The 27,933-nt window shown below is 43.9% G+C and overlaps 1 protein-coding gene and 1 long non-coding RNA gene across 2 annotated transcripts; one reads left to right on the top strand and one right to left on the bottom strand.

The window, feature by feature from the left end:
* Nucleotides 1-72: 72 nt before the first annotated feature.
* LOC121574448 lies at nt 73-9,707 on the bottom strand. Its single transcript, XM_041887068.2, has 8 exons — nt 9,464-9,707; nt 8,797-8,931; nt 7,084-7,155; nt 4,990-5,073; nt 4,563-4,709; nt 1,206-1,382; nt 964-1,126; nt 73-883 (listed from the first exon to the last, which is right to left on the bottom strand). The coding sequence occupies exons 1-8, from the start codon at nt 9,511-9,513 to the stop codon at nt 713-715; spliced, it is 999 nt and encodes a 332-aa protein (XP_041743002.1). The 5' UTR covers nt 9,514-9,707; the 3' UTR covers nt 73-712.
* An 8,659-nt stretch (nt 9,708-18,366) lies between these two features.
* On the top strand, nt 18,367-20,345 carry LOC121574447. Its single transcript, XR_006002200.1, has 3 exons — nt 18,367-18,573; nt 18,780-18,853; nt 20,247-20,345. It is a non-coding gene; the product is annotated as an uncharacterized LOC121574447 (long non-coding RNA).
* The last annotated feature ends 7,588 nt before the right edge of the window (nt 20,346-27,933 follow it).

The raw sequence follows: 27,933 nt of genomic DNA, 5'->3' as shown, positions 1-27,933 counted from the left end.
CTACATTCCAAACATTTCTATTGTGGATAAATCTCCTGAGAATTGTGTGGAAAAAGTTAAATTCTCCACATATTCAATTTTGAACACATCTTTATTAATTTCGCTTTGCATCAGTACTCAGGTTGTAACAAATGACAACTGAGAAAATCATTTTAAAAAAACGACAAAACAAAGTGATAGCATATTTCGCATCAACATTCTGTTTTTAGAAAAACATCCGAGGTAGGCAGGAGAGATTGTGCATGAGGCAGTAGAGCCTGACAGTCAGTTGGGTCACAGACTGGTGAACATGGTGAAGTGGATAGTGGGCCAAAAGCAACATAAAGCTTAAGACCTCTTTACTCTTTACAGAGAAAACAGAATTGGCAGGGTGAGAAGAGAGAAACGTTGGTGTTAGAGGGTTGGGCCATGAAGAAAACCTAACATAAATAAAATGTAATTGGGACAGACAAGTAAATGGTGCAAAAAAGTTAAGAATAATAGTGGGTCCAAATAAACATCTAGGTACACCATTAGTGAAGCATATACTGCTTAAAAAGTGTGTTTGATTACAAACAATAAGTGTGTAAAAAGGGACCCAAACTGACATTACAAAGTGTGTGGTCAATATTTTACAGCAATCACTTCTTTCAGTCAACACAACACCCAGTGTACCCCTGCAAGTCTATTAGGATATACCCCAGAGATATACCACTGTGACTGACAGCCATGATCAGTATGGTTTCCACGGTAGCCGGTCTCCCTGCATGGGCACTTGTTGATCGTGGTCCGTTTCCAGGAGAAATCTCAGCCACCCCAAAACATTCTCTTCAGCTGTTAGGCCACTGCTAAAGGAGTACCCCAAGCCTGGCTTGGATGAGACTTGAGGACCAGACACATCCACCTAAAGAACCAAACCACACAGTGAATGGATGTCTCCAAACAAGAAAATGCCTGCTAACCTAAGAACAGTAAAACTCAGACCTGGGATCCATGGGGCAGCATCCAGGGACTGTTGAATGACATTCCAGCAGGTTTAGGGGAGAAGGGGGCTTTTGAATCTGAAGGCACCCCTCTCCCTTTGGCCCCCTCTTTAACACCACTGTCTTCATATAGCTTGCAATTCATCTGCTCAAGCAACCCCTTCCTGCATATAGTCAAGCAACGATGAGGTCAACTTAAGACAATGAAATACCATTACAAACGTAAAATCACCCAATACCTACAGTTGGTCAACAGGGTCCTGTCCTTCCAGTCCCTTGGCTTCTCTCTGCGCTTTAGATGGAGGGTCCCACCCATGCAGAGCTCTCCGCCAAAGACGAACCTGCATGTCCCAAGATCGGCGGCTGTATTTTCTATATTTGTTTGGAGTGGATGGGTGCAGCCCAGGGATTCTCAGACGCCTATTATCAGAGAGAGGGGAGACAAGCAAAAATACATATTCCACCCACTCTCGTGACGGAGACTTACATTTATTTCCATCTTTTGTGTTCGCAAGTAGCAGTGAATTCGGAAAGTTCTCAGACCACTACGTTACAGCCTTATTCTAAAATTGATTAAATAGTCCCCCCCCCCGCCCCCAATCAATCTACACGCAATACCCCATAATGACAAAGCAAAAACAGGTTTAGAAATGTTATCAAAATTATTAAAAATAAGTATTCAGACCCTTTACCCAGTACTTTGTTGAAGCACCTTTGGCAGCGATTACAGCCTCGAGTCTTCTTGGGAATGACGCTACAAACACTGCTACTCCTACTGCTCTCTCCTCGTCTGACCATGTGTTCTCGCATACCCGAGAGCATCTGGTCAGCAGGGTGGTGGCACAGGAATCCTCAGCTCTCCCAAGTGGACATTGTCTCTTTCTCCCCTGACCCATCTGTCTATCTCCTCATTTTAATTCCATGCTCTCACGGTCACTAGCCCATTCAAGCTTAACATCCTTATCATTTATCACCCTCCAGGTTCCCTTGGAGAGTTCATCAATGAGCTTGACAAGTTCCTTTCCTGAGGATGGCTCACCCCTCACAGTTCTGGGTGGGCATGGCAAGAATCTGTCTCCGCACCACATGCTCTCACCACTGGTGTCCCCCAGGGCTCAGTTCTAGGCCCTCTCCTATTCTCGCTATACACCAAGTCACTTGGCTCTGTCATATCCTCACACAGCCTCTCCTATCATTGCTAAGCAGACGACACACAATTAATCTTCTCCTTTCCCCTTTCTGATAACCAGGTGGCGAATCGCATCTCTGCATGTCTGGCAGACATATCAGTGTGGATGACGGATCACCACCTCAAGCTGAACCTCGGCAAGACGGAGCTGCTCTTCCTCCCGGGGAAGGACTGCCCGTTCCATGATCTCGCCATCACGGTTGACAACTCTGTTGTGTCCTCCTTCCAGAGTGCAAAGAGCCTTGGCGTGACCCTGGACAACACCCTGTCGTTCTCCGCTAACATCAAGGCGGTGACCTGATCCTGTAGGTTCATGCTCTACAACAGTCGCAGAGTACGACCCTGCCTTACACAGGAAGCGGCACAGGTCATAATCCAGGCACTTGTCATCTCCCGTCTGGATTACTGCAACTCGCTGTTGGCTGGGCTCCCTGACTGTGCCATTAAACCCTAGAACTCATCCAGAATGCCGCAGCCCGTCTGGTGTTCAACCTTCCCAAGTTCTCTCACGTCACGCCGCTCCTCCGCACACTCCACTGGCTTCCAGTTTAAGCTCGCATCTGCTACAAGACCATGGTGCTTGCCTACGGAGCTGTGAGGGGAACGGCACCTCCGTACCTTCAGGCTCTGATCAGTCCCTACACCCAAACGATGGCATTGCGTTCATCCACCTCTGGCCTGCTGGCCCCCCTACCTCTGCGGAAGCACAGTTCCCGCTCAGCCCAGTCAAAACTGTTCGCTGCTCTGGCACCCCAATGGTGGAACAAGCTCCCTCACGACGCCAGGACAGCGGAGTCACTCACCACCTTCCGGAGACACTTGAAACCCCACCTCTTTAAGGAATACCTGGGATAGGATAAAGTAATCCTTCTACTCTAATTATATATATATATATATAGTAAAGTGGTTGTCCCACTGGCTATCATAAGGTGAATGCACCAATTTGTAAGTCGCTCTGATTAAGAGCGTCTGCTAAATGACGAAAATGTAATGTAAAAATGTATTTGGTTATTTCCTCCCATTCTTCTCTGCAGATCCTCTCAAGCTCTGTTAGGTTGGATGGGGAGCATTGCTGCACAGCTATTTTTAGGTATCTCCAGAGAGGATGTTCGGTCGGGTTCAAGTCCGGGCTCTGGCTGGTCCACTCAAGGACATTGAGACTCCTGCGTAGGTCTCGGCTGTGTGCTTAGGGTCATTGTCCTGTTTGAAGGTGAACCTTCGCTCCAGTCTGAGGTCCTGAGCAGGTTATTATCATCAAGGATCTCTGTACTTTGTTCCATTCATCTTTCCCCTCAATCCTGACTAGTCTCCCAGTCCCTGCCGCTGAAAAACATCCCCACAGCATGATGCTGCCATCATGCGTCACCGTAGGGATGGTGACAGGTTTCCTCCAGACTTGACGCTTGGCATTCAGGCCAAATAGTTCAATCTTGGTTTCATCAGACCAAATAAACTTGTTTCTCATGGTCTGAGAGTCTTTAGGTGCCTTTTGGCAAACTCCAAGCGGGCGGTCATGTCCCTTTTACTGAGGAGAGGCTTCCGTCTGGCAACTCTACCATAAAGGGCTGATTGGTGGAGTGCTACAGAGATGGTTGTCCTTCTGGAAGTTTGTCCCATCTCCACAAAGGAACTCTGGAGCTCTGTCAGTGACCATCAGGTTCTTGGTCACGTCCCTGACCAAGGCCCTTCTCCCCCGATTGCTCAGTTTGGCCGGGCGGCAAGATCTAGGAAGAGTCTTGGTGGTTTCAAACTTCTTCCATTTTAGAATGATTGAGGCCACTGTGTTCTTGGGGACCTTCAATGCTACAGACATTTTTTGGTACCCTTCCCCAGATCTGTGCCTCGACACAATCCTGTCTCGGAGCTCTTCGGACAATTCCTTCGACCTCATGGCTTGGTTTTTACTCTGACATGCACGGTCAACTGTGGAACCTTATTTAGACATGCGTGTGCCTTTCCAAATCATGTCCAATCAACTGCATTTACCACAGATGGACTCCAATCAAGTTGTAGAAACATCTCAAGCATGATCAATGGAAACAGGATACACCAGAGCTCAATTTCAAGTCTCATAGCAAAGTTTCTGAATACTGATGTAAATAAGGTATCTTTTTTTTTTTTTTTAAATACAGTCGCAAATATTTCTTAAAACCTGTTTTCGCTTTGTCATTATTGGGTATTGTGTGTACATTGTTGAGGATTCTTAAAAAAAAAATCAATTTTAGAATAAGGCTGTAACGTAACAAAATGTGGAAAAAGCCACGGGGTCTGAATACTTTCCGAATGCACTGTAGGTTTAAACCAATAAACAGTTCAGTAAATGTGTTTTTGTGGGCTCTTCACAGGCCATCAGCTCCCTTTCAGAACCTAGTTACAATAAAAATGTATTGTAGAATAATCAGTTGTCATACTTGGGAACTTGCTCCAGGTAATTCTGGTAGCCAGACGTGTTCTTGCCGTACTGAATCTGTTTCTGCCGTCGTTTCAGAACCGATTCATTGCCTTCTGTGTGAGCTGGATCCAGGTTTCGTGGGACCCACCGCATCCCTGACTGGGACCTAGGAAAAACAAGCCTCCATGATTTCCCCTATAATATTGCTGGAAATAATATTGTGCATGGAATTTTCCATCTAAATAGAGAACATGCACTACATTTCAAAAGAGGAAGGGTAATGTAGAATGGTAAATGGTTGTATTCCACCGATTGAGGTACTGAGGCCCTTCATTGTGCTCTTTAGGTTGACAAGAAAATAAAAATGATCTGTATTTTAGTCATTTAGCAGACACTCTTTCCCAGCGCAACTTGCAGTAGTGAGTGCATACATTTTTCATACTGACCTCCTGATACCATCCATGTCCTCGGTTCCAACAGCAACACTGGCAGTAGACATCCTTAGGATACATCGCTCAAGGATGGATGACCTGATGGGAAAAGCAACCAGACAAAAGGTCAGGTTAGAGTACTCACGGTAACGTGGAAGAAAACTGACCTAAACGGGAAGGGACTAAGTGAACTTGTCCAATAAGAAATGTATATTTTCATTTGGAAGACATTTTGCTCCGTGTGCACTAATACACTGCTGAAAAAAATAAAGGGAACACTTAAACAACACATCCTAGATCTGAATGAATGAAATAAATCTCATTAAATACTTTTTTCTTTACATAGTTGAATGTGCTGACAACAAAATCACACAAAAATGATCAATGGAAATCAAATGTATCAACCCATGGAGGTCTGGATTTGGAGTCACCCTCAAAATTAAAGTGGAAAACCACACTACAGGCTGATCCAACCGATGTAATGTCCTTAACCCTCCTGTTGTCCTAGGGTCAAAATGACCCGCCACTGTGTTGAACCAACTTTATTTAATTTGTATATTTTTTGGAACATTTGTGAGAAGGAGGCAGTGATACTTTCTTTAAAGTCTCACTGCCTCCTCACAAATGATCCCAAAAATATAAAAATTAAATAAAGTTGGTTCAACACAGTGGCGGGTCATTTTGACCCTAGGACAACGGGAGGGTTAAAACAAGTCAAAATGAGGCTCAGTAGTGTGTGTGGCCTCCACGTGCCTGTATGACCTCCCTACAACGCCTGGGCATGCTCCTGATGAGGTGGCGGATGGTGTCCTGAGGGATCTCCTCCCAGACCTGGACTAAAGCATCTGCCAACTCCTGGACAGTCTGTGGTGCAACGTGGCGTTGGTGGATGGAGCGAGACATGATGTCCCAGATGTGCTCAATTGGATTCAGGTCTGGGGAACGGGCGGTCCATAGCATCAATGCCTTCCTCTTGCAGGAACTGCTGACACACTCCAGCCACATGAGGTCTAGCATTGTCTTGCATTAGGAGGAACCCAGGGCCAACCGCACCAGCATATGGTCTCACAAGGGGTCTGAGGATCTCATCTCGGTACGTAATGGCAGTCAGGCTACCTCTGGCGAGCACATGGAGGGCTGTGCGGCCCCCCAAAGAAATGCCAACCCACACCATGACTGACCCACCACCAAACCGGTCATGCTGGAGGATGTTGCAGGCAGCAGAACGTTCTCCACGGCGTCTCCAGACTCTGTCACGTCTGTCACATGTGCTCAGTGTGAACCTGCTTTCATCTGTGAAGAGCACAGGGCGCCAGTGGCGAATTTGCCAATCTTGGTGTTCTCTGGCAAATGCCAAACGTCCTGCACGGTGTTGGGCTGTAAGCACAACCCCCACCTGTGGACGTCGGGCCCTCATACCACCCTCATGGAGTCTGTTTCTGACCGTTTGAGCAGACACATGCACATTTGTGGCCTGCTGGAGGTCATTTTGCAGGGCTCTGGCAATGCTCCTCCTGCTCCTCCTTGCACAAAGGTGGAGGTAGCGGTCCTGCTGCTGGGTTGTTGCCCTCCTACGGCCTCCTCCACGTCTCCTGATGTACTGGCCTGTCTCCTGGTAGCGCCTCCATGCTCTGGACACTACGCTGACAGACACAGCAAACCTTCTTGCCACAGCTCACATTGATGTGCCATCCTGGATGAGCTGCACTACCTGAGCCACTTGTGTGGGTTGTAGACTCCGTCTCATGCTACCACTAGAGTGAAAGCACCGCCAGCATTCAAAAGTGACCAAAACATCAGCCAGGAAGCATAGGAACTGAGAAGTGGTCTGTGGTCACCACCTGCAGAACCACTTCTTTATTGGGGGTGTCTTGCTAATTGCCTATAATTTCCACCTGTTGTCTATTCCATTTGCACAACAGCATGTGAAATGTATTGTCAATCAGTGTTGCTTCCTAAGTGGACAGTTTGATTTCACAGAAGTGTGATTGACTTGGAGTTACATTGTGTTGTTTAAGTGTTCCCTTTATTTTTTTGAGCAGTGTATATACAACCCTGATGAGTGGAAGTCCAAGGCAGGCGCTGGAATACCATAGTCATGAACAGTACCTGCGAGGCTTTTGCATAGTAGGTCCCCTTTCACCATTCATGGGTGAGGGAGGCATGGCTGGGGCTGCATTACTAAAAAGGGACAGTAACTGGTGATTAAAAACGTGATAAACATAAAAAAGTAGGGAAATGGATATTCAACCGACTGAACAAATATTTAAGAGTAGGCATAGGGGTTGAAATTAATTAAGGTCAGGGTTAAAGGTAGAATCAGCAATATGACGTAGGTGCACAAAGTAAATGGCATAGTGGGTCAATTTCCGAAACTAAGAGCGTTGAAGCGCAAGGCTAAACTCCCCGCAGTGTTTTGTACCTACCACACTCGAACAGAGTGAAGCGAACCCATGCACAGACACTGTGTGTGACAGCGAAGTCTTGCATCTCAATATCTGCGGTGCTGCTCGTGGCGTCCTTAATTTAGCTGAGTCTACCTTTAACGTTAGGTTAAGGAACAAGGGTTAGGTTAGGTATAGTTTCAGTAAGGTGAAGGTAAGGGTTAGTGTTAGGGAAAGGCATAAAAGTTGAAATTGGTTAAAGCACCGCTGTTCATTTTCTGCCTGTGTAAAGATAGCCAGCAGATCCGACTCGCTTGCTTACAGCTGCACTAGGGTCAGACAGCATTCCTGTGTAGATTAAGACCCTGCAGAGCCGCCGCGAGATATGCCTCGGAAAATGTACCTCAATCCAGGGATGAGAAATGCTTAGTCAAATATTTTTTTTAACTAACCTAAGATCGACCAGAGCCTGTCGTTTCCAATGGGAGCAAATTAATCCAATGGGCAGAGCCAAGCAAGAGGTGGGCAGAGCCAAGCTAGTGAGATCCTATTGGCACGTTCTAGCATTTATTGCATATTGCCGTTAGGGAACGCCTACTCTGAAGTGCACGTGTGCTATAACTCAATTCGCCCTTGCACTCCTAAACAACCATTTTTAATAAACTTTGGCAAAGTACAAAACGCAGTCTTCTGCTACAGATTCTAGTTTTGGAAACAAAACTGTATGGAGATCAAATGTTTCATCGATAAGTTTGGCCAGAATATATCTCACGCCATCTTCTCCCACTGCCGGCCACTGGGCTTCCTCTCATCACCATATTTGGTAGTGAGTTGAAACTCCAACCGGATGAGTCACATATATACATCAAGTGAAATATCTTTCTCTTCGTTGATCTGTGGAGTGGTCCTCTGAATTGTCCCAACTGAAAACACCTAGAAGATTGAAAGACTGCTGTTTACGTAAACTGCCGTTTTTGTCCTCGTGCTAGCTAGCAGTAGTCACAGCAGCCATTATGGAATTGCACGTCGCGTTGAACAACAAATGAGCTGATTGGCTGACACTGCCATTCCAAAATGGCTGCTGTGGCTTCTGCTACCTAGCATGAGGACGAAATAGACAGTTTTCCGTAAACTAGCAGTCGTACAATCTCCTCTGTAACAGTTGGGCTAATAGGACAATTCGGTGTACAACGCATTCTTCTATTCCTGGATTGAGGTACGTTTTCCGAGCCATTTTTCATTTCTTAAACTACACAGGAATGCTGTCTTACCCGAGTGCAGCTGTAAGCAAGCGAGTCGGATCTGCTGGCTAGTCTAAAAGTACACCATCTTTTTTGGCCTAAACCTGCTTCTCTGGGTATGTTTTTAGTTTGGCTGTTGTGCTCAATCAACAAAGAAACTCTGGTATCTCAATTAGAGGGCTCTCCTGCCACCTTACCTGACCAGACTGTCATACACAGAGCTACAGCCTGGAAGAAGCCAAGGTTCAGGGCTGCATGAATGAGTAGTTGCTCTGGACCTGAAGCCAGGGGGCAGCTCTGGGATGCCAGACCAGAGAGGCATTGACCAACCCCTAAAAACAACAGCACACAGGGAGCAGGGACCAAAATGTTACTCTGTCAATATACATCAGGGATGGCAACTCCAGTCATCGGGGGCCTGATTGGTGTCACTTTTCCCTCAGCCCTATAGCTAACACACCTGATTAAACTAATTGCGTTCTAAACTAAAGACCATGGTTAATTTATTCTTGGATTCAGGTGTTTACTAGCGGCAAAGGTAACCAATCAGGGCCCCCCCAGGGCTGGAGGTGCCTGTCATTGATATACATGAATTTGAGTTTCTTTGTTAAACTATACCACTTTGCATTACACTTTGGGGGAAGGCCTAAGCAATTTGTCAGAATCAATTATGTGATCATCTTAATGGTGACATTAATTAGTGGCAGATAAAACTAAAACAAACAATTTAAGTGGTAGGCAACTTCATGGACAGGGGATTTTCGGTCATGTAAATATTGAAAATAGGCTAATCATCTTAAATGTCGAGTCAGTAGGGTCGTTTTAAACTACACATGATAGAATGACAAAAAAGAACATACAGACCTCGGCTCCATTAATGGACCTTGAAATGCGGTTTCGACACGTGTTGACATGATGAATTTGTCTGCAGTAAATGCGTCATTACTGCAAGGACAGTTCTTAAATTAACGCCAGGCGCCATCAGGGCGGGGCGGCAGGGGTGTGCGCCAGCCTCATCTTGGGTGCGTTCAGTTCGATTGAATGTTTGTTACGTTGCCTACGGTTTGGAATGAACTACACGTTTCCTCAAAACGCCAATACGCGTCGAAACCGCACGCAATTAAAGGTGCAGTTATCTGTATGTTTTTTTTGGTCATTCTATCACGTGTAGTTTGACTGAGTAACATTGTGATCCCTGTTCCCTGTGTGCTGCTATTTTAGGGATTGGTCAATGCCTCTTTGGTTCTGCATCCCAGTATGATTAAAGTAATTTATTTAATCATCTTACCTGATGTACAGCAGATAACAATGTGATTGTTTATCTTAATGCAATGCAATCAGTTATTCCATCAAATCAGGCGAACATTCAAAGAAAGGGGTTCGATTTTGTTTAGAAAATGTATTATATGATAAATCTACATTTTACATTTATATTTTCGTCATTCAGCAGACGCTCTTATCCAGAGCGACTTACACCTTATGATAGCTAGTGGGACAAGCACTTTACAATTTTTTTTTTTTTTTTTGGGGTGGGGTAAGGGAAGGATTACTTTATCCTATCCCATGTATTCCTCAAAGAGGTGGGGTTTCAAGTGTCTCCGGAAGGTGGTGAGTGACTCCGCTGTCCTGGCGTCGTGAGGGAGCTTGTTCCACCATTGGGGTACCAGAGCAGCGAACAGTTTTGACTGGGCTGAGCGGGAACTGTGCTTCCGCAGAGGTAGGGGGGCCAGCAGGCCAGAGGTGGATGAACGCAATGCCCTCGTTTGGGTGTAGGAACTGATCAGAGCCTGAAGGTACGGAGGTGCCGTTCCCCTCACAGCTCCGTAGGCAAGCACCATGGTCTTGTAGCAGATGCAAGCTTCAACTGGAAGCCAGTGGAGTGTGCGGAGGAGCGGGGTGACGTGAGAGAACTTGGGAAGGTTGAACACCAGACGGGCTGCAGCGTTCTGGATGAGTTGTAGGGGTTTAATGGCACAGGCAGGGAGCCCAGCCAACAACGAGTTGCAGTAATCCAGACGGGAGATGACAAGTGGCTGGATTAGGACCTGTACCGCTTCCTGTGTAAGGCAGGGTCGTACTCTGCGAATGTTGTAGAGCATGAACCTACAGGATCGGGTCACCGCCTTGATGTTAGCGGAGAACGACAGGGTGTTGTCCAGGGTCACACCAAGGCTCTTTGCACTCTGGGAGGAGGACACAACGGAGTTGTCAACCGTGATGGCGAGATCATGGAACGGGCAGTCCTTCCCCGGGAGGAAGAGCAGCTCCGTCTTGTCGAGGTTCAGCTTGAGGTGGTGATCTGTCATCCACACTGATATGTCTGCCAGACATGCAGAGATGCGATTCGCCACCTGGTTATCAGAAGGGGGAAAGGAGAAGATTAATTGTGTGTCGTCTGCTTAGCAATGATAGGAGAGGCTGTGTGAGGATATGACAGAGCCAAGTGACTTGGTGTATAGCGAGAATAGGAGAGGGCCTAGAACTGAGCCCTGGGGGACACCAGTGGTGAGAGCACGTGGTGCGGAGACAGATTCTCCTGTCAGGTAGGACGCAATCCAAGAGTGAGCCGCGCCGGAGATGCCCAACTCGGAGAGGGTGGAGAGGAGGATCTGATGGTTCTACTACTTGATATGAATAGGGGAAATAGGCTATTTATTTTGGTAATAAAAACAGGGCGCTTGCTATAAAAACTGCAATTTACTTCCCTACCCCATTTAAGTTTAAATGTGAAATGGTTAAGGTTAGGGTATGGGGTTAAGGTTAGGGTTTAGGGTGGGGACTTTCCAAGGACTGGAATAGCACCGACCTGAACAAAATGGCGTCCTGCAATGACTACAAAGTCAAAATTGGCTAGATCTGAAAAATTCATTTTAAAAGAACATTAGCTTTTTGGTCTTAATTTAAGGTTTGGGTTAGGCATAAGGTTAGCAGTGTGGTTAAGGCTAGGGTTAAGGTTGAAAAAAATTAAATAAATATATTTTTGGAACTCAGTCGGGTCTCAACTTACTGTTGTGAGTACGAATAGCAGGATACACAAGGTACTATTTCGAAATGTGGTTGTGTCACGCCCTGGCTCTGGGGACTCTTGTATGTTGAGCCAGGGTGTTAGTTTCTTTGTGTAGTGTCTATGTTTAGTTTTCTATGTTCACGATCTAGTTTAAGTGTTTCTATGTTGGCCGGGGTGGTTCCCAATTAGAGACAGCTGTGTCTTGTTGTCTCTGATTGGGAACCATACTTAGGCAGCCTGTTGTGCACTTGTCTTTTGTGGGATCTTGTTCCATGTAGGTTTGTGTTATGGCCGAGGACTTCACGTATCGTTTTTGTTGTTTTGTGTTATATTGAAAGTACCTATTAAAGTATGTACTCATATCACGCTGCGCCTTGGTCCGTTAATTTTGACGATCGTGACAGGTTGCGCATCAGCAGTTTTTCTCTTGTTATGTCAGTCACTCATAGTCAGTCAATTAACCCATGTCAGCTAACATTTTTTAAATATAATAAAATAAAATGTTATTGACCATCCAGGATGGAAATGTTTCTTTGGCATCACCTTACATTAAAAGGATCACATACACATACAGTCGTGGTCAAAAGTTTTGAGAATGACACAAGTATTGGTCTTCACAAAGTTTGCTGCTTCAGTGTTTTTAGATATTTTTGTCAGATGTTACTATGGTATACTGAAGTATAATTACAAGCATTCTATAAGTGTCAAAGGCCTTTATTGACAATTACATTAAGTTTATGCAAAGAGTCAATATTTGCAGTGTTGACCCTTCTTTTTCAAGACCTCTGCAATCCGCTCTGGCATGCTGTCAATTAACTTCTGGGCCACATCCTGACTGATGGCAGCCCATTCTTGCATAATCAATGCTTGGAGTTTGTCAGAATTTGTGGGTTTTTGTTTGTCCACCCGCCTCTTGAGGATTGACCACACATTCTCAATGGGATTAAGGTCTGGGGAATTTCCTGGCCATGGACCCAAAATGTCGATGTTTTGTTCCCCGAACCACTTAGTTATCACTTTTGCCTTATGGCAAGGTGCTCCATCATGCTGGAAAAGGCATTGGTCGTCACCAAACTGTTCTTGGATGGTTGGGAGAAGTTGCTCTTGGAGGATGTGTTGGTACCATTCTTTATTCATGGCTGTGTTCTTAGGCAAAATTGTGAGTGAGCCCACTCCCTTGGCTGAGAAGCAACCCCACACATGAATGGTCTCAGGATGCTTTACTATTGTCATGACACAGGACTGATGGTAGCGCTCACCTTGTCTTCTCCGGACAAGGTGTTTTCCGAATGCTCTAAACAATCGGAAAGGGGATTCATCAGAGAAAATGACTTTACCCCAGCCCTCAGCAGTCCAATCCCTATACCTTTTACAGAATATCAGTCTGTCCCTGATGTTTTTCCTGGAGAGAAGTGGCTTCCTCGCTGCCCTTCTTGACACCAGGCCATCCTCCAAAAGTCTTCGCCTCACTGTGCGTGCAGATGCACTCACAGCTGCCTGCTGCCATTCCTGAGCAAGCTCTATACTGGTGGTGCCCCGATCCCGCAGCTGAATCAACTTTAGGAGACAGTCCTGGCGCTTGCTGGACTTTCTTGGCCGCCCTGAAGCCTTCTTCACAACAATTGAACCTCTCTCCTTGAAGTTCTTGATGATCCGATAAATGGTTGATTTAGGTGCAATCTTACTAGCAGCAATATCCTTGCCGGTGAAGCTCTTTTTGTGCAAAGCAATGATGACGGCACGTGTTTCCTTGCAGGTAACCATGGTTAACAGAGGAAGAACAATGATTTCAAGCACCACCCTCCTTAAAGCTTCCAGTCTGTTATTCTAACTCAATCAGCATGACAGAGTGATCTCCAGCCTTGTCCTCGTCAACACTCTCACCAGTGTTAACGAGAGAATCACTGACATGATGTTAGCTGGTCCTTTTGTGGCAGGGCTGAAATGCAGTGTTTTTTGGGGATTAAGTATATTTTCATGGCAAAGAAGGACTTTGCAATTAATTGCAATTCATCTGATCATTCTTCATAACATTCTGGAGTATATGCAAATTGCCATCATAAAAACTGAGGCGGCAGACTTTGTGAAAATTAATATTTGTGTCATTCTCAAAACTTTTGACCACGACAGTACAGTCTCACATCATACATGTTTAAACCAGTCAGTCCATCATATTGCATACACTAAAAACATAGAGGACATCGATACATTCACGCATAACTGACCGCTGTCCCAACTGCACTGGATACAGTGGGGAAAAAAAGTATTTAGTCAGCCACCAATTGTGCAAGTTCTCCCACTTAAAAAGATGAGAGAGGCCTGTAATTTTCATCATAGGTACAGTGGGGAAAATAAGTATTTAGTCAGCCACCAATTGTGCAAGTTCTCCCACTTAAAAAGATGAGAGAGGCCTGTAATTTTCATCATAGGTACACGTCAACTATGACAGACAAATTGAGGAAAAAAAATCCAGAAAATCACATTGTAGGATTTTTAATGAATTTATTTTCAAATTATGGTGGAAAATAAGTATTTGGTCACCTACAAACAAGCAAGATTTCTGGCTCTCACAGACCTGTAACTTCTTCTTTAAGAGGCTCCTCTGTCCTCCACTCGTTACCTGTATTAATGGCACCTGTTTCAACTTGTTATCAGTATAAAAGACACCTGTCCACAACCTCAAACAGTCACACTCCAAACTCCACTATGGCCAAGACCAAAGAGCTGTCAACGGACACCAGAAACAAAATTGTAGACCTGCACCAGGCTGGGAAGACTGAATCTGCAATAGGTAAGCAGCTTGGTTTGAAGAAATCAACTGTGGGAGCAATTATTAGGAAATGGAAGACATACAAGACCACTGATAATCTCCCTCGATCTGGGGCTCCACGCAAGATCTCACCCCGTGGGGTCAAAATGATCACAAGAACGGTGAGCAAAAATCCCAGAACCACACGGGGGGACCTAGTGAATGACCTGCAGAGAGCTGGGACCAAAATAACAAAGCCTACCATCAGTAACACACTACGCCGCCAGGGACTCAAATCCTGCAGTGCAAGACGTGTCCCCCTGCTTAAGCCAGTACATGTCCAGGCCCGTTTGAAGTTTCCTAGAGTGCATTTGGATGATCCAGAAGAGGATTGGGAGAATGTCATATGGTCAAAATATAACTTTTTGGTAAAAACTCAACTCGTCGTGTTTGGAGGACAAAGAATGCTGAGTTGCATCCAAAGAACACCATACCTACTGTGAAGCATGGGGGTGGAAACATCATGCTTTGGGGCTGTTTTTCTGCAAAGGGACCAGGACGACTGATCCGTGTAAAGGAAATAATGAATGGGGCCATGTATCGTTAGATTTTGAGTGAAAACCTCCTTCCATCAGCAAGGGCATTGAAGATGAAACGTGGCTGGGTCTTTCAGCATGACAATGATCCCAAACACACCGCCCGGGCAACGAAGGAGTGGCTTCGTAAGAAGCATTTCAAGGTCCTGGAGTGGCCTAGCCAGTCTCCAGATCTCAACCCCATAGAAAATTTTTGGAGGGAGTTGATAGTCCGTGTTGCCCAGCGACAGCCCCAAAACATCACTGCTCTAGAGGAGATCTGCTTGGAGGAATGGGCCAAAATACCAGCAACAGTATGTGAAAACCTCGTGAAGACTTACAGAAAACGTTTGACCTGTGTCATTGCCAACAAAGGGTATATAACAAAGTATTGAGAAACTTTTGTTATTGACCAAATACTTATTTTCCACCATAATTTGCAAATAAATTCATTAAAAATCCTACAATGTGATTTTCTGGATTTTCTTTTCTCATTTTGTCTGTCATAGTTGACGTGTACCTATGATGAAAATTACAGGCCTCTTTCATCTTTTTAAGTGGGAGAACTTGCACAATTGGTGGCTGACTAAATACTTTTTTCCCCCACTGTATTTAAGTACATATACAGATACAATTTACATTGCATATAGTAGTCCAAAAGCACAAGGAACAAATGAATGTTTGAACACGTTCTTCTTGGCCATACGCATTCTGAAGCGCCGGCCAGAGGGAAGCCTCTGTAGGGTGTAGAGGGTGGGAGGGGTGGCAAACGACAGCCAGTGCCTTCTTTTAAAAACAGCCGCTTGCTTGCTTTGAAAAAAAGACAGTCTGCATTCTCTGTAAAAGTCAGCTTGTTTTCAATTTGTGTCCCTAGGTATTTGAAACACTCAACCACCTCCACTGGTTGGTCGTTCAGAGAGAACGGTTGGGACATTGGCATGTTGTTGCCATTGATGATCAGCTTCTTTGTCTTTTCCACATTGATGTGGAGGGCACTTGACCGGCACCATTCTTGAAGGTTGTTGGTCTGTTTAAAATAGCTGCCCCCGTCTTTTAAAAAAAGAGTCCCACCAGAGCCATGTTTGCTAATTTGCTTTGGTCACAGTGGGCGAAATGTCCTTTCGTAGGACAGCCAAAGGCAAAGTCATTTTATACGTTGGGTGATTGGTTGAGCCTTCTTGGGTGAGTGATATTACGATCCCCGGGACCACCCATACGTAAAAATGTATGCGCACATGACTGTAAGTCGCTTTGGATAAAAGCGTCTGCTAAATGGCATATTATTATTATTATTATTATTATTATTATTATTATTATTATCACTCCGAGCCATTGAGACAAATATTTTAATGTTCTATCTGTGATTGAGCTATGCTCCGAGCCCTTACCAAAACAATGGCGGACAGTGTCCTTGGCCCCTGCCTGTCGGGCATGGTTTTCTCGGTACACAGCAGGCGGGAGGCTGGAGCAACACTGTGTGCTAACTAGCTAGCTAGCTTGCTAGTTAGTGACACCGTGTGCTAGCTTGCTAGTTAGCTAGCACACGTTGTTGCCCCCACCTCCCGCCTGCTATGTACCCGAGAAAACCGTGCGGGGGCCAAGGACAGTGTCTACCGGTCGCCCCCGCCTCCCGCTAGCACTGCAGGCGGGAGGCTGGGGTGACAATGTGTGCTAACTAGCTAGTTAGTGACACAAAACATTTTTATTACAAAACCAAGATAGACCACAGCCTGTCATTTCCAATGGGAACAAATGAGTCATAGTGGGCAGAACAAGCATGGAGGTGGGCAGAGCCAAGCACGAGCTAGCGAGATCCTATTGGCCCATTCTAGCATACATCTGTATATTTCCGTTAGGGAACGCCTACTCTGTGAAGTGCGCGTGTGCAATAATGCCATTCGCTTTTGCACTCCTTCTAAACAATGCGATTTTGTAAAACTTTGGCAAAGGGTAAAGTCTACAAAACCTAGTCCACTCTGTTCATAACATATTCTAGTTTTGGGAACAGAAAACTGTATTGAGAACAAATGTTTAATCAATGACAAAGTTGGCAGAATGTTGGCCAAAATCCATCCCCTTCCATCTTCTCCTACTGCCGGCCACTGGGCTTCCTCTCACTACCATATTTGGTTCACATTTATACATCCGGTGAAATATCTGTCTCATTGTTCTATTTGTGGTGACACCGTGAGCTATCTTGCTAGTTAGCTAGCTATCACATGGTGTCGCCCCCTCCTCCGGCCTGCTGTGTACCAGAGAAAACCGTGCCCGACAGGCGGGGGCATTTATTTTAAATAAAAAAGTAAAGTAAAACAACAACAAGAAAGTGTTGAGGAAAAAAATAGTAAAATTAAATAACAGTAGGGAGGCTATATATACAGGGGGGTACCGGTGCAGAGTCAATGTGCGGGGGCACCGGCTAGTTGAGGTAGTTGAAGTAATATGTACATGTGGGTAGAGTTAAAGTGACTATGCATAAATAATTAACAGAGTAGCAGCAGCGTAAAAAGATGTGGTGGGGGGGCAGTGCAAATAGTCCGGGTAGCCATGATTAGCTGTTCAGGAGTCTTATGGCTTGGGGGTAGAAGCTGTTGAGAAGTCTTTTGGACCTAGACTTGGCACTCCGGTACCGCTTGCCGTGCGGTAGCAGAGAGAACAGTCTATGACTAGGGTGGCTGGAGTCTTTGACAATTTTGAACTACCTCAACTAGCCGGTGTCCCCGCACATTGACTCTGCACCGATACCCCCCTGTATATGTAGCCTCCCTACTGTTATTTTATTTTACTTATGCAATTTTTTTCTCAACACTTTTGTTGTTTTATTTTACTTTTTTATTACAAAATAAATGCACTGTTGGTTAAGGGCTGTAAGTAAGCATTTCACTGTAATGTCTGCACCTGTTGTATTCGGCGCATGTGGCCAATAAAATTTGATTTGATTTGATTTGACTCTCAGTTCCATTACATTACACATAAGGCGCCTTCTGCACAGCAGAGTTTTGTTAACACGCATTGCTTGCGGTTTTGGAAGCATAAGGACCTTATCTTTCATATCAAAAATATGTTTTAAATCCAAAAATAAAACGTTAAATTGATACACACCTTTATAGGGTTAGGGTTAGTGTTCCCACTCGGCCATATCTCCATGTTACAGCGCGTTTACGACAGACAGAAGACAGAGGGACCACCTGTGCTAATTAGCTTTCTAGCATGCTCCGAACACCTGTGAAGACCGCCAGAAACGTGTTGTCACTGAAAAATACTGTCGGCTGCAACTGTGATGAAGCCGGCTAAAGCCATCTTGGGCTAGCAAAGCGTGTGTTACCAATGGCTGTTGTTTTTGTTTGTCTAACTGAATGTACGTAGCAAGTAAATGCTATTAGTAAAAGCAATTGTGCTTGAAGAAATCGGATGTTCTGTGTTGAAATGTATTGTGTCATCATGCATTTCTCAAACTAACTGTGGTGGTGGTGGCAGTAATAGCAGCAAGAATGATTTTCTACGAAAGTGGGAGAAAGATGAGTATGAACAACTGGCTCAAAAACGACTCAATGAGGAGAGGGACAAAAAACATGGTAATTGAGTCCAAGCTGGGGAATACCATTGTTATCACCAAGACCACACCACAGGTTGAGATGGGGGGGTAAGAGGCTGTCATCCAAAGATACTCCTGAAATTAACTTGACAATGGGTTTTCACTCCCTTATCTAATGGTTGTATGCATTTAATTGTTTGATACAGATTAAACCTAATTGCTGTATTAGTTAGGTCCTTGTCTTTTTGACAACAGTGATACAGGCGTGTGATAAAAGCATTATGAATGCTAGTATCTTCTATTCTCACGTTCAGGTACTACTGCAATGTGTGTGATTGTGTCGTGAAGGATTCCATCAACATCTTGGACCCCGTCAATGGCAAGAAACGTGAGTATGTACAACATTGTCATCTACACTGAACAAAAATTTAAACGCAACATACAACAATTTCTAAGATTTACTGAATTAAAGTTCATATAAGGAAATCAGTCAATTAAAATAAATTTATTGGGCCACAATCTATGGATTTCACATGACTGGGAATACAAATATGCATCTGTTGGTCACAGATACCTTTTTAAAATGTAGGGGCGTGGATCAGAAAACCAGTCAGTATCTGGTGTGACCACCATTTGCCTCATGCAGCGCGACACATCTCCTTCGCATAGAGTTGATCAGGCTGTTGACTGTGGCCTGTGGAATGTTGTCCCACTCCTCTTCAACGGCTGTGCGAAGTTGCTGGATATTGGCGGGAACTGAAACAAGCTGTCATACACATTGATACAGAGCATCCCAAACATGCTCAATGGGTGACATGTCTGGTGAGTATGTAGGCCATGGAAGAACAGAAAACTGTAATGAGATGAAAATGTTTCATAGATGAGAAAATTAGCAAAACATCGGCCAAAATCCATCTTGCTCCATCTTCTACTACTGCCAGCCACTGGGCTTCCTCTCATCACAATATTTGGTTGTGAGTGTAAATGCCAACCGGATGCTTCCGTCTCATTGTTCTAGCTGGGTCGTCACTAGTTACGACAGCCACAAAGTCATAAACCCCACCTATTTCTACAATTTCCCTTCTTGAAATGTGATTTTAACCCTTACCGTAACCACTCTGCTAACCATATGCCTAACCCTAACCTTAAATTAACCTTAAAAAATCCATGCACCGATATAGCCACATATTTTGACTTTGTGGCTGTGGTAAATAGTGGAAACCTTTATCTGTGAGATGGTGGCGATAATTCACCTTAAAGTTGGTTGCCAACCTCCATATAAAATCCACAGAAGAAGAAGAAGAAGAAGAAGAAGAAGAAGAAGAAGAAGAAGGATGATGTACGAGGAGAGATACATTTTTTAAAAACAAAATAAAAAAAACTAGTAGAGAACACATGATTTTGTATGACTCAAAATGGGTTACAATTCTACAAAGATCCAGCAAAAAAATTGACCATATGCATTTCAGGTGAAATAACAACCCAATGTTAATCCCTTAGGACAAAGTAGCTAGCAGCAGCATGCTAGATAGATGTCCATGAACTTTTCATGTGTGTTTCGACCTGTCCCAAAATTAATATAGTTGCTTCACAGTTCGGTTTTGGTATTTTGACTTGCGTGTCATGAACGCATCGGGTGGGGATAGACAGAATCAACATGCGCATGCAGACAAACGCGCGGAGCCGGTTTGGTCAGCATGTAAAACACTTGAGTTTAATGGCTTTAAAGCTATGCTACAACAAATAGTGAAAGCATGTATCCCTGCTACTTATTTTCCCAGGAGGAGAAAGAGAAAGAAAGAGAAGCAGAAAGAAAAGAAGCAGAAAGCAGAGGAGGATCTCTTCCAGGAGAACGATGAAATGGCTGATATGATAGGATTCTCAGGGTTTGGTTTCTCAAAGAAAGACAAATTACCTAAAGAAATGTATTTGATCAAAAAGAAAACTTTGCTGTCTGTACTATTCTATCAGACTCAGGGTGTTCTGTTTTATTCCTCACCTGGCTATTTCCTCCACGAGCCCCATAATTAGAGAATAAACCAGCAAGCATAAAACCCAGACCCCTGGAATTAAGTATCCTGATATAAAAAGAAAGTGAGACACATGATTCATGTGGGTTTTGGGGACGGAAGATATCCACCTTTACAGCACAGAGGAATGGCAAAAGCCGAGAAAGAGGAGAGAACCACTGGCCCCACACATGACTGCCACACCAGGCATGTACTGTAGGTTTCTGCACACACTGCCACCTGTAAACACCAAGGAAGGACAGGACTCTGAAGTCAGCGTAAAAAGAAATGCTTTGTTATTGATAATGCACTGGTCAATGTAAGCCCCTTGGATTATGTGCAATCAGAACAGACAGACAACAACTTCAAGCCCCGAAGTGTGTTACCATGCCAGCAATGGCCCCAGAGAGCATGCTGTCGAGATCATAGTAGTTCTTGTCGATGCGTTGGACCAATAGTCCGTAGAGTCCTCCGCTTGAAGCGGCATGCAGCAGGTTTATAGTGGGCAGCCCTCATCAGCATCCAACACATGGGGGTGAGCGCCCATCACCAGGCCCAAGAAGCCCAGCATTTGAAGGCATCCTCCCAGCACCGCCATCTATGAACAGTCATACACAAGGGAGACATAAGGGCCTTTTATCAATTAGATGTGCTCACCTCCTGCGTCCTCTCTCCTCCGTCCTCTTTCGCCTCCTTTTGAAAAAGGTCAAAGTTAATCGAGGAGAGTCAGCGAGGAGAGTGAAGGTGGATGGGAATGCGCTTGTTTGAAATGAGACGCTCCTTCTCCACTCGCCCATCATTAGGCAAATTACGTTTACAGGGGTGGATCCCAAAATAAATGTGTAAAGTGCCCACATGAAAAAATACTATAGTATACTATGGTATAAATACTATAGTATTCACTGTAGTGATTTTGCGGACTTTACTAAAGCCTAAATAAGTTCAGGAGTAAACATGTGCTTAATAAGTCATATAATAAGTTGCATGGACTCACTCTGTGTGCAATAATAGTGTTTAACATGATTTTTGAATGACTACCTCATCTCTGTAGCCCACACATACAATTATCTGTAAGGTCCCTCACTCGAGCAGTGAATTTCAAACACAGATCCAACCACAAAGACCAGGGAGATTTTACAATGCCTCACAAAGAAGGGAACCTATTGGTACATGGGTAAAAGTATGGAACACAATATATGGTCTATACTTGGCTTTCTCACTTATGGGCTGCACAAATTGGGATATGGGGAGGGGAATGTGCACGGTATATGCAAATTAAATACGGTAGTATTTACTATAGTTAAAGTGTAGTGTTTTTGTGGACATTACTGTTACATTACTGTAGTATTTACTACAGTTTCTTTTGCGGATAATACTGTAGTATTTACTATAGTATTCTACAGTATACTACAACGTTCTATAGTAAGTACTACACATGATCGAGGGATACTACAGTGTGTAGTATAGTATTCTACAGTATACAGTGCATTTGCATTCTGCAGCATTGAAGGTCTCCAAGAGCACAGTGTCCTTCATCACTGAGCAATTGGAGGAGAAGGGCCTTGGTCAAGGAGGTGACCAAGAACCCAATGGTCACTCTGACAGAGCTCCAGAGTTCCTCTGTGGAGATGGGAGAACCTTCCAGAAGGACAACCATCTCTGCAGCACTCCACCAATCAGGCCTTTATGGTAGAGTGGCCAGATGGAAGCCACTCCTCTGAAAAAGGCACCTGTTTTTGCTTTGTCATTATGGAGTATTGTCTGTACATTGATGAGGGGAAAAATAATTTAAAACACTTTAGGATAAGGCTGTAACGTAACAAAATGTGGAAAAAGTCAAGGGGTCTTAATACTTTCCGAATGCACTGTACTACAGTTTACTACAGAATTCTATAGTAAGTACTGTAGTATTTTTTAATGTGGATGCTAAAAACAATTTAAGTTAGTTGTGCAAGACATTAAATAGATAAAACAATATGTAGCATATTGTTAAATGTGTGTATGTTTTTCTCCTCTGACAAAACAAAAGCTGATTCAAAGGGGGGCAGATTTCAAAACTCTTCTGCGGTAGGATACACATGAGTATACGTGATGAAAGGTGGCTATCGAGGAGGGGAGGACGCTGTTCCGTTTGCCTACTAACGAATTGACACACTCTTTGACCACTCTACCTTTATCGGTTTCCGGGTCACGGAGGAGAGAGGATGGAAGATGGTCCTTTGCCCAAGTGAGAAAACCCCAGGGAGTTGGTGGATGCAGAAGCATGTAACAGAATCTACTTGTGTAGTCTTCTGATGGCCTTTGAAATGGGGACTCCAGCATCAAGCCCGTGATCCTATAACCTGCAGTGAGATGGCTGCAGCTGCACAACCCAGCAAGATCACATTGATGCCTACATAGTCCTGAACAGAGATGTGGGTCAATACGAGATACTCTCTCTGCTTATAATACATACCTAAATCCTGAATTTGAGTATGGTATGTGACTGGTTCACACCTGTGATGGGTAGGAGGCGGAAGTTTGACTGAAGATGCCTTGCTGGTCCCAGACACAGTGACAAGCCAGGGGGTAGATTAGTTCTGAGAAAGCAAGAAAACTCTCAACACAAGCCATATAACAAACCTCACCTCAAAAGTATTGAGTTGAGAGAAAGTGGCACAAAAACCGTGGTTTTAGAATCAGTGAGTGAGAATACCTGAGAAAACATATGCAGGTTTGAGTAGGTTACTTTCTAAATGTAATCGGTTACTAGATACCTGTCCAAAATTGTAATCAGTAACGGAACTTTTGGATTACTTTCCCCTTATGCATTAGAAGAAGACAAAAACAATCCATCAAACACATTTAGGGTGTCATCATAGTGGTCTCTGACTTGTGGTCAGACTCGCTCAGGTGGAACAAACTTAAACTTGTGCACATTTTTTAATGCTGAATTGAATGTCATTGTGAAAACAGCAAGGTGTCATAATGTATTTTTTTGTATACATCTGAATTTAAAAGTAATCAACAAGTAACATATCATTTTTTGTAAATATCTGTAATCTGATTACAATATTCTTGCTTGTAACGTAACTAATTAGTTTGGGTTTTTGTAATCAGATTACATGTAATCAGTTACTCCCCAACCCTGCAGAATGAGGTAGCCGATGGGTTCTGTCCTCTTGTTGGCGGCCCCTAGTGCCAGAGTAGTGGCCACAGCACAGCGAACATAGTTGAAGAAGAAGTGCACCATGTTTGTGTTGTCCAGTGTGAGGAAGAATTGGGTTCTGATAACAGTGTTATGCTCCCTAAAGACAAATGCAGGGCCAGCAAAGTGACAACTGTGGAAGCAAAAAATGGATGGAAAAGGGGTTAAAAGAAATAGTGAACTTTGCTTTACCCGTGAGGCCTATTGTTTTGTCAGTTGTTTTGCATAAAAGCATGAATACTTTTTTCCAGCAGATTTAAAGATCTTCATGACCTAAACAGTCACCTACTCATTTTCTTCTTTGACCTGTAAACATAGTTCACAAACTCCCACTACGCCACATCAGTCACCAGGAAGTGGAAACTGTGCTATTGAAACAACTGCTGTCAAGACAGCAAGCAGCATGCATGCAAGCATAAAGCTTACAACCTGTTTATGGGTTGGTGTCAGTGGAGGCCTGTGAGCATGTGACAGCTACAGTAGCCTGAAATATCAGTCTCATTTTTTGGATGTGATTCTTGATTCTTCATAGATTAAACACTTACACAATGATCTTCTTCACAGTTAACATTTACATATTGCAAAAGGTGTTATTGAAGATGGCAAAAAAAAAAATCCTAAATTGGGTGTGCAGCTCAAGATAAGTGCCCCCCCACCACCCACCATTGGAAACAAATTGTGAAAACGTTCAATTTGTTTTCAACTGTCTGCTAAACATTTTTAAATATGACATTGGAGACGTTCTTTGGATCTGTCTTGTCAGCCTCCACAAACGCAAACCCAAATTTGAGTCATGTGCAATCAAAGTTGTAGGTATTAGTTATAATAATTGTTTATACACAAATAAGAGCTTTTATATGGCAAGGATAAAATTAACAAATTTACAAAGAGGGAAAAATGTAGGAGGACTATCCATACCAAACTTTAAATTGTATTTCCAGGCATTAGCGTCTCGCCCCATCCTAAATTGGTTTAGACATGTTTCTTCTGCCCCTGGCTGAGTATAGAGAGAAATATGGTGTCTCCTATTGCCCTGGAAGAGGTGGTCTTCACTGATATATCCCTTAAACAATGTAAACTGTGCTTTGGTCCTATCATTGCTCACACAATCTCTATTTGGAGTGTAGTATCTAAACAGTTTCTGATTTTGCTGACATTTGCAAATGGTGTGTTAGAGGAACTTGGCTCTGCTTGCGGAAACATCTGGAAAACATTATTATAGGGGCCCCCTAAAACAGAGGAGAGTCTGCTATGTAGAGGCCGGGGATTGGTCTTGTCACGGTTTCGGCCGAGGCTGCTCCTCCTCCTTGTTCGGGCAGGCTTCGGCGGTCGTCGTCCCCGGAGTACTAGCTGCCACCGTTCGATGTTTCATGTTTGTTTGGTTTTGTCTGTTTGTACACCTGTCCCTTGTTAGTGTTTGATTTGGTTGCCTATTTAGTTTTCGTGTGTGGGGGCAGGTGTTATGTGGTATTGTTTATTGTCAAGCTGTTGCTCTTTTTGTATTACTCTCGTGTTTGTTGTTTTCCGAGAGTCCGCACTGTGTGCGCTATCTTCATTTTACGCACTGTGTGTGTTGTGCGTAATTTGTATTTTGCCTCCCGGTTGGGTTGGCTGTTCGCCTGTTTGGTGCTGCATTTTGTTAACTAAAGTCTGTTGACGAACGCCCGTGTTTCCTGCGCTTGATTTCCTCACCGCATCTACACTCAGCTACTGACAGGTCTATTAAAATCACGCCATATTATGTTACATAGGATATAAATACCATGTTTTGAACAAAGGACGGAGAGAGACAACATATTAACAGATTGGGCCGTTGTTCTCCAGATATCTGCAGATGTCTGTAAATTGATACTGTGATCTTTGATACAATAAACCTTTATAATCAAAGTACAGTGTAAGCGGACTTCTTATCATCACAGCATAGATCAGCATCGTTGTCTCTGACACCGCAGGAGCAACATTGAAAAGCAATGTAAGTTGGAATCAAAATGGCATGCCCATACTCCAATATTTCACAATAATGCCCTTGCGATCTGGAGGCCGGCCTTTTGCATCCCCGCAATGGTCCAAATGTGGACGCCGTACCCATACCAATATCATGGACAGTAATGATTTTAGAACATTCCTAGATTTGAAAGATACATACACATTACCAGGCAACCCCTTTTTTCTATATTAACAATTTTGTATAGCTATGCTGGCCTATGGAGTCCCTTGGGAAACCCAACTACCCAATCATCCAGTAATGGGATTTATAAATAAATTATCCGGGCTCCCGAAAGGACTGATCTCTATAATATATATAAACACATTTTGGAAAGCTTATATTAAAAAAGTATGGTCCATAGACCTAACTGAATCTGAGCAACCCTTTAACTGGAACAGAATATGGAAAAATATGAGCTTGGCATCCCATAATCTCAGACTGTATTTAACACCAAGGAAATGTTTTATGATGAAATTGGCCCCAACTTCTAACTGTTCCTTCATAGGATGTGGGAGTGCCCTGCAGTTAAATGCTTCTGGGGCAAAGTTACAAAATTTAATTTGGATTTGCATGAATGTAAATATTTAATGCTTTGCATCTATTTTGTTACTTAACGTTGATAGCCCCTTCAATCTCTCAATCAATCAGAGAAGATTACTGCTGGCAGGCAGCACTTCTGGGGCGAAAAATGTTGGCTCTAAGATGGCAACCACCTCACTCTCTCCCATTTAACCAGTGGAGAATGAATGGAGCTAGTCAAATGGTGCAAGCCGGGTTGGATAACGTGGTTTCCGGGTGGGGTGGGAGGATGCGGTCAGGTGGATGGTGACTGAGGTGGGGAATGGGTTGGGGTTGTCTTTGTATGCATTTCTTTGATTGTTTTTTAAACTGTACCCACCCCCCACCACCCCTGAAAAAAAATGACAACATTAAATAAAAAGTTGGTCACAAAAATAAATCTAATAAGAGCTTAGTTTACTTACAGTGGGAGAAAAAAGTATTTAGTCAGCCACCAATTGTGCATGTTCTCCCACTTAAAAAGATGAGAGAGGCCTGTAATCTTCATCATAGGTACACGTCAACTATGACAGACAAAATGATAATTTTTTTCTCCAGAAAATCACATTGTAGGATTTTTTATGAATTTATTTGCTAATTATGGTGGAAAATAAGTATTTGGTCAATAACAAAAGTTTCTCAATACTTTGTTATATACCCTTTGTTGGCAATGACACAGGTCAAACGTTTTCTGTAAGTCTTCACAAGGTTTTCACACACTGTTGCTGGTATTTTGGCCCATTCCTCCATGCAGATCTCCTCTAGAGCAGTGATGTTTTGGGGCTGTCGCTGGGCAACACAGACTTTCAACTCCCTCCAAAGATTTTCTATGGGGTTGAGATCTGGAGACTGGCTAGGCCACTCCAGGACCTTGAAATGCTTCTTACGAAGCCACTCCTTCGTTGCCCGGGCGGTGTGTTTGGGATCATTGTCATGCTGAAAGACCCAGCCACGTTTCATCTTCAATGCCCTTGCTGATGGAAGGAGGTTTTCACTCAAAATCTTACGATACATGGCCCCATTAATTATTTCCTTTACACGGATCAGTCGTCATGGTCCCTTTGCAGAAAAACAGCCCCAAAGCATTATGTTTCCACCCCCATGCTTCACAGTAGGTATGGTGTTCTTTGGATGTAACTCAGCATTCTTTGTCCTCCAAACACAACGAGTTGAGTTTTTACCAAAAAGTTCTATTTTGGTTTCATCTGACCATATGACATTCTCCCAATCCTCTTCTGGATCATCCAAATGCACTCTAGCAAACTTCAGACGGGCCTGGACATGTACTGGCTTAAGCAGGGGGACACGTCTGGCACTGCAGGATTTGAGTCCCTGGCGGCGTAGTGTGTTACTGATGGTAGGCTTTGTTACTTTGGTCCCAGCTCTCTGCAGGTCATTCACTAGGTCCCCCTGTGTGGTTCTGGGATTTTTGCTCACCGTTCTTGTGATCATTTTGACCCCACGGGGTGAGATCTTGCGTGGAGCCCCAGATCGAGGGAGATTATCAGTGGTCTTGTATGTCTTCCATTTCCTAATAATTGCTCCCACAGTTGATTTCTTCAAACCAAGCTGCTTACCTATTGCAGATTCAGTCTTCCCAGCCTGGTGCAGGTCTACAATTTTGTTTCTGGGGTCCTTTGACAGCTCTTTGGTCTTGGCCATAGTGGAGTTTGGAGTGTGACTGTTTGAGGTTGTGGACAGGTGTCTTTTATACTGATAACAAGTTC

This window comes from Coregonus clupeaformis, chromosome 9, assembly GCF_020615455.1.
Source record: "Coregonus clupeaformis isolate EN_2021a chromosome 9, ASM2061545v1, whole genome shotgun sequence".
NCBI lineage: Eukaryota > Metazoa > Chordata > Actinopteri > Salmoniformes > Salmonidae > Coregonus > Coregonus clupeaformis.
This window is presented reverse-complemented; position numbering and strand designations above follow the sequence as displayed.

Excerpts from the sequence above, each read along its gene's own strand:
- LOC121574448 (XM_041887068.2), bottom strand. The coding sequence starts at position 9,513 with ATGTCAACACGTGTCGAAACCGCATTTCAAGGTCCATTAATGGAGCCG. Across the intron at positions 5,074-7,083 it reads ACTATGCAAAAGCCTCGCAG|GTCATCCATCCTTGAGCGAT; the intron begins GTACTGTTCATG and ends TTTTCCCATCAG. Across the intron at positions 1,127-1,205 it reads CAGGACCCTGTTGACCAACT|GAAGGGGTTGCTTGAGCAGA; the intron begins GTAGGTATTGGG and ends GACTATATGCAG.